The sequence below is a fragment of the Epargyreus clarus genome, unplaced genomic scaffold (assembly GCF_041222505.1).
Source record: "Epargyreus clarus isolate Ecla_fem2 unplaced genomic scaffold, WU_Ecla_fem_2.2 ptg000022l, whole genome shotgun sequence".
NCBI classification, from domain to species: domain Eukaryota; kingdom Metazoa; phylum Arthropoda; class Insecta; order Lepidoptera; family Hesperiidae; genus Epargyreus; species Epargyreus clarus.
In genome coordinates this window covers 2878183-2892455 of record NW_027332229.1, presented here as the reverse complement: position 1 = coordinate 2892455, position 14273 = coordinate 2878183, and the positions used below count along the sequence as shown (strand labels likewise).

Here is a 14273-nt window from a genome sequence, read left to right as displayed (position 1 = left end):
CATATACATATTATAAAAAAGCTCATATTTTTATTACTAAAAATAATAAAAAATAGTTGACATTTCATGATAAGAACTCTCCCTTTGCGAGTTTCGCTCATACTTAGTCAATTATTATATTAGGTAAATAAAACATGAAATATATATAGTCAGAGGACATGTACTTTATTTATTATTACAACTTAATTCTCGATAAATAATACAATACAATACGAACGAACGTATGCAATAAATACAGACGATACCGGCAGGCGAGAGTAGTGTAGCACGTGCCTTGAAGTGAGGTTAGGTTAGGTTGGTTTAGGTTATAATTTTATTTAATAAATAAATTAAATAATGAAAATTGAGGTAAGAGGTTAGAATTCTTTATATTAATTTGTCCATAGAAAATAGAATATAATAATTATTATATTGGTAATAATTTTATTAAATTAGCACAGTAGAATTATTAATAATAATGATTAGTAATAAGTGAGATTAATTATTAAATTTGATATATTTTTTTGAAAGGAACTGTCTCGTTGGACGGGAACTTACTTAAGTTTGAATATTCTAGAATGTTCTAGAAATTTCTTAAGCATACATAAGAGGTATTTTATGAAGAAATATATCCTTCATAGCTCATGCATAAAAATACAAATAATTATTACATAATATTTTTGTATTATTTTTATGGTTCATTAAAAAAAGTTGAAACGTCATATTGATATTTTGCGCGCCATTTTTTCATGGACGCCATGTTGTGTCTGTGATGGATTTTAAAATTGGAACTTACTAACCTCACTTCAAAGCGCGTCCTACTATGCAACTATATCGCTACTATACGATAATTATTTATGTAAATAATTTACATTTGATTAGCTTGTTCGATCTGCCCAGTTGGTTATACCGTAAGGTAACTATGGTAACTAAGTATCTCCTTTCAGCCTTGGTTTACAAATTACGTCAAATATTCTATTGTATTCATACTCAAAATAAAATTCCAATATGTTATGGAAATTGTGTGTCGAATAAAGACAGTTATCAAGTTATAATCGTGAATGACAAATTAATTGTAAATTTAACTGTTGAACAAAGGTAAATAATTAATTGATTAAATAACTTAATTCAGACATTGTAAGAGAGACTCATAGATTAACTATAACATCTTATATTCATTATTAAATTGGTTAGAGATCGAATTTTTACGAATATTTCGATCATAAACTTAGAATTTCTCTAAATAGTCTTTGTATAAGAATGTGATGTTAATTTGTTTCTTTAAATTGGAAGCAACATAACAATCGAGTTAATATGATGTTAAGTGTCGCGTATGGACATTTAAACCCAAATCGATCTATTAGAAATCTGACTGATATATTCCTGATTATATTTCAGAACTGACTTGCCCCCTACCCTCTTCGTCTCCTAAATAGCATTAATAGACTGAGTTTCTTCCTCTTATCTGAATATTTGACGTAACTCATAACCTTGACTTAACCCTCAATAACATCTCCAACTGGGTTCTTTACACTAATTACAATCCAGCGACGATGGTCGCGGGGTCCTCCACGCCAGACTTCACCTTCCTGAGGAACATGACCGCCTCACGACCATCAATCAATCTGTGGTCATACGTCAGGGCTATGTACATCATCGGTCTGATCACCACCTGCCCGTTCAGCGCTATCGGCCGCTCGAAGATCCCGTGCATACCCAGGATAGCGGATTGTGGTGGGTTGATGATAGGTGTACCCATTAGGGACCCGAATACCCCACCATTGCTAATCGTAAACGTACCCCCATCCATTTCCTCAACCGTCAGCTTCCCTGTCCTAGCTTTTTCAGCTAACGCAGCGATCCCTAACTCGATATCAGAATACGTCATCGAGTGCACGTTTCTAACGACCGGCACGACCAAACCCTTAGGTGTGGCGACCGCGACGGAAATGTCCACGTAGTCCCGGTAAATAATCTCGTTTTCTTCAATCACCGCGTTCACTACGGGCTGATCTAATAACGCGTTCGCAGAGGCTTTCACGAAGGGAGACATCAGCCCAAGCTTGATGCCATACTTCTTAGTAAACGCGTCAAGATACTTCTTACGGAAGGCCATGATGTTCGTCATATCCACTTCGTTGAAGGTTGTCAGCATGGCGTTTGTGTTTTGCGCATCTTTCAAACGCTGGGCGATGCGTTGACGCATGCGGTTCATCTTCACACGCTGCTCTGTACGTGTGCCAGCGATTTCCTTGCTGTAATCCGCGGGAGGGACCTTAACTGTGGCAGTTTCGATGGCCTGAGCGTGGCGGATGGCTGCAACGGGGATGGATGAGATTGGAGCTGCAGCAGGCGCGGGGGCTGGCCTTGGCGGCGGTGGTGCCTGAGGGGGTGGAGTTGCTGCTGGAGGCGGGGGTGGGGGAGGAGCTGCAGCAGCTGGGGGCGGCGGCGGAGGCGGGGCTTCAGCTTTCGGAGGCTCAGGCGCCGCCGCTGCCGCCTTCTTCGGCGCTTCGCTAGTCAGTTCCAGCCTGAATAACTTCTGCCCGGCCTTGACGGTATCACCATCTTTGACGTATAACTCCTTGATGATACCATGGGCGGGCGCCATTACCGGTATGGCGGTTTTGTCTGTCTCAATCTCGAGAACGACTTCATCAGCTGCCACAGCGTCTCCCACCTTCTTGTCCAACTTGACATCACCTTCCGAGACAGAGTCGGGGAAGCTGGGCGTCATGACGTCCTGTTCAGCGTACAGTGGCCTGCTGAAGTGGATCGAGGCGACCTGGTTGTGCGCGACCACTCGCACATGGTTGAGCCTGGTGCCCGGCGCTAAGTAGACCTTGGGCACCTCGGTGGACCTGAAGCGCAGCGGCTGGCCCTGCCGCCGGTATAACGTTTGCAAATGCTTCGAACAACGCCGCAGCATTTTGAGTGATTGGGTTAACCTGGAAGGAGAAATGATTCACATTATTATTTGTAAACAATATTTTTAAGGACTTCATAGTTAGATCCTAACATCAGAGCCGCAGCTTTGTTTTGCAGCTGTTAAGTGCTGCTATGTTCTGGTTTGAAGTTGGTAAGAGAGAGCCTTATAGAGCATTCCAGCTTAGTCATCAGGGCTAGAAATGTATATGTGGCCAACCTCATTTATATTAGGAGATGATTACAGATGTCTAAGAGCAACAGTGGCTAGTTATAATCAATTTGACTGTATACTTATTTACTATTATAAGAAAACTAGCTGACCCAGCAAACGCTGTTGCTATATAAATAAAAAAAAATTAAGGGTGAACAACCCTTATCACTTAGGGATATGAAAAATAGATAGTAACCGATTCTCAGACCTACTGAATATGCATACAAAATTTGGTGAAAATCGGTAAAGCCGTTTCAAAGGAGTATGGTAACTAACATTGTGACACAAGAAATTTATATATAAGATACACTCAGCCCATAGCAAAATGGATTAATTTGCATAGTACTTATACACAAAGTACATATAGAATACAAATCATGCCAATTTTGAATGCACAATATGATATTAAACAATTGGGAAATTCTTTAGAGGTTATTCAACGGTGCAAATATATAACTATAGTCCGATTCATAATTAGATGGCCAAAATGTAAACAAAGGTGTTGACCTATCAAGAAAATATGTGTCAAATGGCAGTTTCTTATTTTTGACAATATTAAATTAATACATCGATAATAAAATAATAATCTAAATAAATTATAATCAATTCACATTTTCCAATATTTATATTAACTCAATTTAATTTCATACAGTAATAATAATAAAATACAAGATTTATGAGAGAAAATTAAATTGTGATAATGGTCACACAATCGGCATCCAACACATTTTTTGTGCCGCCATTTTTAAGTTTCGTAGTTGATATTATTCATTTTTGTGATCGTGATCGAACTCGATTTTTTTCTAGATTTCTTAGCGCGTTTTTTTTAATTGTGTGCAGTTATTAAGTTTTTGTTTTATGTTGAATTTTGTGAAATTTTTCGTTTCTTGTTAATTTTTTAAGGTTTACAATACCTGTAATCGAATTTTGACAATGACATTTCTTTGTTTACATTTTGGACACCTAATTCTAATTATGAATCAGACTATAAGCCTCTGCTGTCTGTCCGTCTGTCACAGAGCTCTATCTCTTAAACCGTAATAGACAAACACTACAAAAAGCAATATAAAAAGGTTAAAAAGAAATGATTGAACATACAAAAAATTGCGATTTTTGTGCGTTATTTGCTTTATTTATTGAACCACAATAGTTCAAATTTTTAAAATTACCATTTGAACCATACAAGAAACTGCGATTTTTGGGTGTTATTCGCTTTATCTATTGAACCATAATAGTTCAATTTTTTACAATGCATTCACATTAATGGCTGCTGTGAAAACAAATACTAAAAATAAACAAATGAAAATTTGGTAGTATGGAACCCTCCATGTGTGTGTTCGACTCACACTTGGCCAATTAGTATGACATGACAGAATCATTTTAATTTAATACAACTGACCAATCCAAATCTTGCATAATATCTAATCATATCTTATTGGCATTTATTGCATAAGTATATACATAATACATACTATATTTATCAAACACATTCATGCTCATATCTTGGATGAGTAAAATACATAGATTGATCACTGATAACAAGAAAGTATAACCAGTTTTGTGAATTGAAATTGTTGCGTAAATAAAGTGTTGCCACGTCTTCTAAAATGTCCCTAAAATGTTTGAAATATTTATTTTTTAAGTAAATTTACTTTTTCATATAATTAACTAATGCACCGTAATTACGTAGCATGAAAAAATTATCTAAAAATGATGTTTATTTGTCTAGAATTCAAACAATAAATGATAGTATAATTTGTGGCTTCATTCAATTTCAAAGGATTGAAGTATCTTTCTATTTTACTAATCAAAGGCTCATATAAACATTCAAAGATAAAAATAGATAAAAAGTCATATATAAATAATATTTAATCGGTGATAATAAAAATCTGCAATTGATATAAAGTAAATCCATATGATTGTTTGTATTAATTTGTACATATTATCTATATATTAAGATATGTGGCTATATCAATATTAGATATAAGTATGTCAAAATATCAGTGATATTGATATAATATGACTTGCAATTATTTACTTAGAAACAAATGAACATCAAATCAAATAAAAAAAATCATGAAATAAAGATCAATGTGTAGGACTTGAATAATAACTAATCATATTTTAATTATTTCATTCATTTTTAATTTATAATTACGTTTTTAAAACTAGTTTTACAAAAATAAGTGAAGATTTATTATTTTCATGTTTTCATAGTTATGTTAAGTTATTTTTTTAATAATATAGAAGTAGTAGATAAGCATGCAGTCCTCCTAATGGTTAATGGTTACTACCGCCCATGGATAGGTAATTAACCCCAGATAAGATTACATTCTTACCTGAGATCTGTCACAAACCATTTCCTACCCCTGAGAACTATTAGATCCCTACCTGAAGTTAGCCACAGTTGCTACCCTTAAAAACTAAATTGGAATGCCTCATATAAGAATATTTCATTTATTATTCCCTTTAAACCAGATTTGGCAATGGCAGTACTTCATTGCAATTATAAAGTAATGCAGGGGAGCATCTGAAATGAAACCACTAAGGATTAGACCACCTATGAATCTAAATATTTAAGCATTACATCTGTGATTAGATATAACTATGTCAGAGCACTGTTGATAATAAAATATGACTTGCACTTTTTAACTTACGAACAATGGAATATAGCACCAAAGTTTTTAAGGAAATATTCGTTAAAATATGAGGTTTCTTAGCAAAATAAGTTTTTATCACCTATTAGATATCAGAACTAATATCAGAACTATTAAAACATATATAAAGTGGAACATAAATCGCACAAAACTCACCATTTATCTTTTTTTATAACATGGGAGTAACAAGTTTGAAGGTGGTAGAACCCTTTGCACCACCACCACACATATTTCTGACTAACTGACTAATAACAGCAGTGTTTAGTGCTGCTCTTTTCTTATTTAAAGGGTGTGGTATTGAAGGCACGTTTTTCTGAGGAATTTCAACTTAGTCCTCAGGGGTAATGGCGCAACTGTAGCCGACCTCTAGGAATATCTAATCCTACAGAGTTGATTATAGATGTCCATGGACAGCAGTAGCAACCTACGCAACTCCTATATTATAAAAAAATATTTTATTTCAATTCTTATATCAATATATTAATATATATTTCAATATATCAATATATTTTCGATAAAATAAAATGTGTTGCTTTTTATCATGAAATCTTATTACAAATAATATGGAAGTTAATAAGCATAAGTTGATTTATTTCATTTCATTTAATATTTCTTTACTGCCTCATTATCTTATATATAAAATTCTCGTGTCACAATGTTAGTTACCGTACTCCTCTGAAACGGTGTTACCGATTTTCACCAAATCTTATATGGATATTCAGTAGGTCTGAGAATCAGCTACTATCTATTTTTCATACCCCAAAGTGATAAGGGTTGTTCACCCTTAATTTTTTTTATTTATATGGCAACACAACGTTTTCCGGGTCAGCTAGTTTTTAATAAATAATAAATTGCAACAACAATTAATTTTTTACAACTGCCCATAATCCCATGCCAACTGTTTCTTTTTATTATAAACTCTTTTATTATCATAGATAAGTAGATACTTCGCCATCTTAAAATTGAATGAAGCCACAAACGGCTTATTAGTAAGTTCTTTTTTTGAATTCTGGACAAATAAAAACTTTTTTAGAGAAAAATTACGAATAAATAACTAATAATGCGTAATTTACCTAATATATAAATAATTATTTCAAATATTTTAGGGACATTTTAGCACGGAGACGTGGCAAAACTTTTTTACGCAACTATTTCAATTCTCAAAACTGGGTACATTTTCTTGTTAGGAGTGAGTAATCTTTACTAATCTATGTTTATTATAATCAATATTTATTCATATTTGCAAAAAATGGTTGCATAATCTTATCACATGAAACAGTATTGTTCAGTTGTTAAGGCAAATTATAACTGAATTGCCATCATAGCACTTTTTTCATTTTTAAATGAGCTGTTTTGAGCACATATTCATGAAAACATGGCTTACTTTTTAGAAATATGATTATATGTGCAAACTGAATTACCAACAGTTTTTATATTTCTAAATTAGATTTTTTTGAGGCTGACCTCATTAATATATAGCTAACTTTTTCCAAATATGATTATAATAGAAAACAAACTTGCAGTCGACCTGGTATATGGACATCTGTAACCAATTCTCATAAGTATAGATATCTCACTGCCTTGTAATTGAAGGAAGCCATTAAATGGCTTAAACGGCTGACAAATGTCACCACTTAATGGCTGTCATGGAGTAATTTATGCGGAACAATGCCGACATGCGCAGACAAGTGGTGCAAAATTGTCAAAACTGGTTACACTTTCTTGTTAGGAGTGAATCTTTACTAATCTCATAGATTAGTAAAGATACTTCGCCGCCTTGAAATTGAATGAAGTTACAAACGGCTTATTAGTAAGTTCTTTTGAATTAATTTGAATTCCTGACAAATAAAAACATTTTTAGAGAATATTTACAAATAAATAACTAATACTGCGTAATTTACATAATAAATAAATAATTATTTCGAATATTTTAGGGACATTTTAGCATGGAGATGTGGCAAAACTTTTTTACGCAACTATTTCAATTGTCAAAACTGGGTACATTTTCTTGTTAGGAGTGAGTAATCTTTACTTATCTATGACTAATCTATGCCAATTCCATATAGAACAGGTTCTACCTGAAGCCGATCACAGATGGATTACCCCTCTGAAGACTAAGATAGTCATCACATAGGTTAGGTAATACTATGCCATATAAGCCAGTATTATTATGTAATTATGAATTTAGTTATATAGCAAGCAGTATTATTATAAGATGTCGTGTGCAATCAATAGATATTTTCAAGTGCTTGCAAATAGATAGAAAGATGTAACCTTGATTGAAACGAAAAACCTAATTTATGCCAAAAACATGTTTTAGTAGCAGCCATTGCAGTAAATTAATTATTCATGAATTTTTATATTATTGATATTATGACTTTAGAATCTATTAAATGTTATGTTAAAAATTTACATTTTTGGATGAATCAAAGGCAAATATAGGCCATTTATGTTCGAATAAATAAAAACAAAATAATAAATTTGAAAATGGAATGACATTTTGCAGAATGTATTTGACAGGACATTGATCTGACAGAAAATTACATAGCAGGGACAAGTGCCTAGTTAACACAAAAATAATTAATAATAACATAAACAAAGTGAGCTGGATGAATTATTACTCGGCAGTTATTAGATAACATAAGGTGGCACCGACCGCATGTTAATTCAAGGTTAGTAAGTGAAAGTTTCGATAATTATCGATAAAAACTGTAATCCTTACCTTCCAGACGAGGTAAACAACCGCTATCAGCGACCGATTGAGCTATTTTCAGAGAAAAATGTTACATAAGCCGTCTCATGACAGATCCGTGCCGTATCAGTGCTTACAAAATTCGAGTTTTTATCGATTTTCAGTGTGTTATTGCAAGCATATCGTGTACCACAGATATTACTAAAATAACTAATACTTCACTTAATTGACGCCGCTATTCCCGATTATAAGTGGCGAGGCCCCAAGTCCTACATTTATTTCGTTTCGTGTAATGTGATTTGCCTTCAAAAATCGGGTTGGTGGTGGCATATGTCAAAATTGGGTGAGAGTTCCCGCGTTTCGTTTCTGCTACGCATGACACTTTTGATCAATAACAAATAATAACTATAATAACTCCAAATCATGTATATTTTTATAAATTATCACGCTATAATCGTGATTATTTGTTATTTAATCGTTTTTTAATAATAGAAATAATTGTGTAAAAATTTACTTTATCATTTTATTCAACTTTGCGTTTAGTAACTGCTTCGATATGAAAGTAATAAAAATTTAGCACTAAAAATTGTGAATTTCCGTAAAACCAATTCTAACTAGATAACGTTAGACTGTATTATCTCATTTTCCTCCTTTAGAATAGAATCGTTAACAAGGTAGACACGTAGAAGTAATTTATATGAATTAACGTATACAACAATAGCTTTGTGTAGTAAATACTTATTTATTTCATCTTTAGAAGTCAAGGTTTAGAGTTTATTGTACAAAAAGATGCATCTTCATTTAACAAATATATTTTAGTTCCAAATTTTACAAAATTTTTTGTAGTTAAATTTTTCAGTAGATTCAATACGTGAAATTATTGAATAATTTACGATTAATTTTAAAAACAAATGTTTTCAAATAAAATACATTTAGGCAATAACTTATAATATTTTTAGATTAATAATAACTAAACGAAATTATTATAACCTTTGACATCATAGCCTTAGTAATTTTTAAAAGAAATAAATCCAAATTATAGATTTTCTAAAATACGTTATATTATCGCAAATAGATGGCGCTGTTACCACAAATAGAATGATCATAGATGCTGATCATAGAGTATTGTTATTGCTCCACAGATGGCGTTAGTAGCTACTCTCGAGGTCTCGAATCACATGACATGTTAAATATTGAAACCAGAAGTTTTATATTCCTACAGTTAAAAAATGTGGTATTTCGTATGCTGAAGTTGTAATTTCAAACTTTTATAATGTCAATCCCACTGCTGGGCTTAGGTTTTGGGTTTCCTAAGACGTTTTTCTCCTAAGAAGAGTTTCAAGTCGTAATTAATCACCAGTTAATACAATATACTACTCTACTACCAATAGTGCATTTTTTATATATAATATAGAAGTAGCAGACGAGCATGCAGTCCACCGGATGGTAAGTGGCTACTGCCGCACATAGACATCTGTAACCAACCCCAGATAGAATTAGATATTCCTATCTGAGGTCGGCCACAGATGCGTCGCTACTCCTAAGGACTAAGCTGGAACGCCTCGGAAAAGTATGTCTACCTTACCACACCCCTTAAAACGGAACACAGCAGCTCCTAACACTGCTGTTATAACAGAAATAGGTGTGGCGGTGGTGCCGCCGGAGTCGAACCACAAAGGGTTCTACCACCTTCAATTTGTCCGGGACTAGACTCTAGGGCTACTGTATCCCCTGCCTGTCATAAGAGGCGACTAAAAGAGGCTTCCGGGTCGCGGGTGGTAAGAGTGGGAGCTCGAATCGCTCAGACAGCGACCCCGAGTAGGACGGCGGTATGTGTGGTCGCATACCGTCGTACACATCAGACAGACTGGCGAGCACCATGCTCGCCTGGGCGGAGCCCGACGCAACGGGCAACGCGCTAAGAGGACTCCGGTTGCGTTCCTTTCCGGGGGGGGGGGGGGGGGGGGGGTTTTATTGCGGTAAGAGTCCCACATAACCCTGTGTCGCTCCCACGTCATCGGGTACTTTTTGGAGATTTCCCCCTCGTAAACAAAAAAAATAATAAAAAAATCCGGCGGCACCACCGCCACACCTATTTCTGTTATAACGGCAGTGTGAAGCGCTGCTGTGTTCTGGTTTGAAGGGTGTGGTAAGGGAGACATGCTTTTCTGAGGCGTTTCAGCTTAGTCCTCAGGGGTAGCTCATCTGTGGCCGAACTCAGGTAAGAATCCTATCTGGGGTTGATTACAGATATCCATGGGCGACAGTAGCCACTTCCCATCAGGTGGACTGTACTGACCGGACAAAAAAAAACAATGTATCTGAGATCGACATTTGACAAATTCGTCATACTTGAAATGTCATACGTCAAATTTAGATCTTTAATAAGCAAAATAGGGATAGATAACGTATTAATAACTGGCATAACTTCGCTTAACATGGAATAAATAAGTGTTGTTCTAAATAAATAGTTCAGTAATACTTATTATATGTATTAAGTGTTATCCAATACGACGGGCAGAAGCGCTGCACTCGCAGTAAAGCTGTCACTCGCACGCCGGGGTATTGATGACGCGCTGCACGCTGCAGGGCTGAGGGGGATGTTGAAAATAAAAATAAAATAATTTATGAAAAAATATAAAATTGGATTTATAAAAAAATATAATAATGGAATAAAAAAATATTTATAAAGTAATGTAAAAAAGGATTTTACTTGTAAAAAAATATAATAGTACATTTATAAAAAAATATACTTATACATTAGTTAAGAAAAATTAAAAATAATAACGACTTATGTAAAGGATTTATAAAAACATAACATTTATAAAGTAAAATAAATAATATCGACGTATTGAATTTATAAAAAAAGAACATTTTGTTTACGAAGGACAGAATTTGTAGATTGGTCACATATTTTATGCTTTTAAATACATTTTTATTATTTAATATCAAAGTAGATAAGGATTGCACAATCCACCTGATGATAAGTGGCTACTGTCTCCCATGGACATCTATCAATCCCAGATAGGATTAGATTCCTACCTGAGATCGGCCACAGATGCGCCGCTACTCCTAAAGACTAAGTTAGAATGCTTTGGATAACAACAAATTAAATAGATCAGTAATACTTATTATATGTATTAAGTGTTATTCAATACGACGGGGCAGAAGCGCTGCACTCGCAGTAAAGCTGTCACTCGCACGCCGGGGTATTGATGACGCGCTGCACGCTGCAGGGCTGAGGGGGATGTTAAAAATAAAACATTTATAAAGAAAATTTAAAAAATACGACGTATTGGATTTGTGTAAAAAATATAATATTGGATTTATAAAAAAAAAAATACATTTTTAAAAGAAAAAAAATTAAAAACGACGTATTGGTTTCATAAAAAAATATAATAATAGATTTATAAAAAAAAAACTTTTACAGATAAAATTAAAAAATACGACGTATTGGTTTTATAAAAAAAAATGTAGTCCATCTGATGGTAAGTATACAAGTAGTATTGCCGCCATAGACACCAAATCTACCAGAGATATGTAGAATAGGACTCCTACCTGTTCGGAGACAGTGATTAATAATCTATCCCTTGTTTTGCCTGCCAAAGATCGATATTTGGCAATTATTTCATACTAAAATTGTCAAATTTTTGATAGTCAAAATTGCGTATTTATAACAACGAACTAGAACTAAGCGCGTAACACGAAATAAATAGGTGTTGGGTTCTAAATAAATAGATCAGTAATACTTATTATATGTATTAAGTGTTATCCAATACGACGGGCAGAAGCGCTGCACTCGCAGTAAAGCTGTCACTCGCACGCCGGGGTATTGATGACGCGCTGCACGCTGCAGGGCTGCAAGGAATGTTAAAAATAAAATAAAATAAATTAAATTACGATATGTTCACCCAGTGAATAAAATCCCTTTATTAATTAAAATAAATAATAAATAAAATAAAATCAAATATTTCTATAGTTAAGTGATTGAAATCTTTACTCGATAGTTTCTTTAGTTCGACTGTAACGACAGTACAATTAAGTCTATTTCTAATTTACGATAAAAAGTTTCTATATACAAGTGATACATTCTTTGTAAGTAGTTCTACTGTAGCCTTATTAAGCCAATTTCTAATTTACGATAATTTAGACACTAAAGAAACAGAAAACAGAACAGAAATGTAGTTCGACTGTAGCGGCACCATAACAGAGATAGGATTCTTTATAAGTAGTTCGAATGTAGCGATGCCACAATTAAGCCTATTTCTAACTTACGAATTATGTAGAAAATAAAGACATAGAAATTTGTAAATATTTAGTCCATTTCATCGGTACTATTTATAATTCTCTGTAGTTCAACTGTAGAGACTGTACAATTAGGCCCATTTCTAATTTACGAAAAAATATTACTATATTCAAGTGTTTGAATACTTTGTAGTGAAGGTATAATTAGACCTATTTCCTGTTTCCGATAATTGTAGAAAATAACAAAACAGAAATCTAAAAATATTCACTACCTTTCGTCGGAAATAATTATAAGTATGTCTCCCTTACCACACCCTTGAAACCAGAACAACAGCGTTTAACACTGCTGTTATTAAGCAGAAATAGGTGTGGCGGTGGTGCCGCCGGAGTCGAACCACTGAGGGCTCTACCTAGTTAGAAAAACGAAACTGAGATCTATAAATATTCACTGCATTTCGTCGAAAATAATCATAATACTTTGTGGTATACGACTGTAGCGGTAATATCACAGTTATTTCTACCTTTTAATAGCAATTTAGTAGGTAATAGATAGAATTGCGTAAACCCTGCTGATGTGGTGTGTACTAAACTGTGTGGGCTAAGCTGGAATGCCTTTGAAAAATATGTCTCATTTTCAGCCGCGTTTCATTTTTTTTTTATAATATAGGAGTAGCATAGGAGCATGCAGTCCACCTGATGGTATGTGGCTACTGCCGCCCATGGATATCTGTAAACAACCCCAGATAGGATTAGATATGAAGTCGGACACAGATGCGCTGCTACCCCTGAGGACTAAGCTGGAACGCCTCGGAAAAGTATGCCTCCCTTACCACACCCTTCAAACCAGAACACAGCAGTGCTTACGAATACATTGCTATTATTAGAAATAGGTGTGTTAAATTTTAAATGTTTTAATTTTATTTTTTCCATTTTCCATGTGGTGTCAGCCCTGGCGGAACGTCGAAGCATTTTTTTGGAGATTTGGCAGCTTCGCGACCGCATACCATTTTTGTTAAGGCATAAGCGACAGCGGGTACTATTTGTATTTTATTTTGAAAATAAGTTTGATGACATAAAAAGAGATTTTTAAAAATATGGTTTTAGTAACTTTGATGTGAAAAAAATAAAGTAACGTTTTTGTAACTTTATTGTTTTCCTATTTTTTAGAAAGCCTTTTTATTATACCCACAATGTATTTGGCGTGTCATGTTGAGGCGTCGTCTACTTATTCTAAAAGTTATGTGTAAAATTATTATTTAAAATGATTAATTTATTAATAAATCATTTGAATCTACACTAATATTATAAAGAGGAAAACTTTGTTTGTTTGGTTGTAATGAATAGGCTCAAAAACTAGTGGACCGATTTTAAAAATTCTTTCACCATTCGAAAGCTACATTATTCACGAGTAACATAGGCTATATTTTATATGAAATATATTTGATAAGTAAATTTTGAGGCGGTACAAAAATTGCCAATTACAACAATTACGGCGGTACAATTTAAAAGTATAAAATATATTTAAAAGAAAAACTCGCTTCCACTTGTACCTCGAAAGCGAACC

The 14273-nt window shown here is 33.9% G+C and overlaps 1 protein-coding gene and 1 long non-coding RNA gene across 3 annotated transcripts; one reads left to right on the top strand and one right to left on the bottom strand.

Annotated features, from left to right (window-relative positions):
- Positions 1-142: 142 nt before the first annotated feature.
- LOC140751254 (dihydrolipoyllysine-residue succinyltransferase component of 2-oxoglutarate dehydrogenase complex, mitochondrial) lies at positions 143-8815 on the bottom strand. 2 transcript variants are annotated; one of them, XM_073085142.1, is made up of 2 exons: positions 8687-8815; positions 143-2924 (listed from the first exon to the last, which is right to left on the bottom strand). In XM_073085142.1, the coding sequence occupies exon 2, from the start codon at positions 2903-2905 to the stop codon at positions 1517-1519; it is 1389 nt and encodes a 462-aa protein (XP_072941243.1). In that variant the 5' UTR covers positions 2906-2924; positions 8687-8815; the 3' UTR covers positions 143-1516. The 2 variants fall into 2 exon arrangements, with proteins under 2 accessions (XP_072941243.1, XP_072941242.1); XM_073085141.1 differs by having other exon boundaries at positions 8495-8808.
- Positions 8131-13853, top strand: LOC140751259 (uncharacterized). The gene is made up of 2 exons (XR_012103289.1): positions 8131-8444; positions 13657-13853. It is a non-coding gene; the product is annotated as an uncharacterized LOC140751259 (long non-coding RNA).
- The last annotated feature ends 420 nt before the right edge of the window (positions 13854-14273 follow it).

Coding starts and splice junctions, on each gene's coding strand:
- LOC140751254 (XM_073085142.1), bottom strand. CDS start 2,905: ATGCTGCGGCGTTGTTCGAAGCATTTGCAAACGTTATACCGGCGGCAG.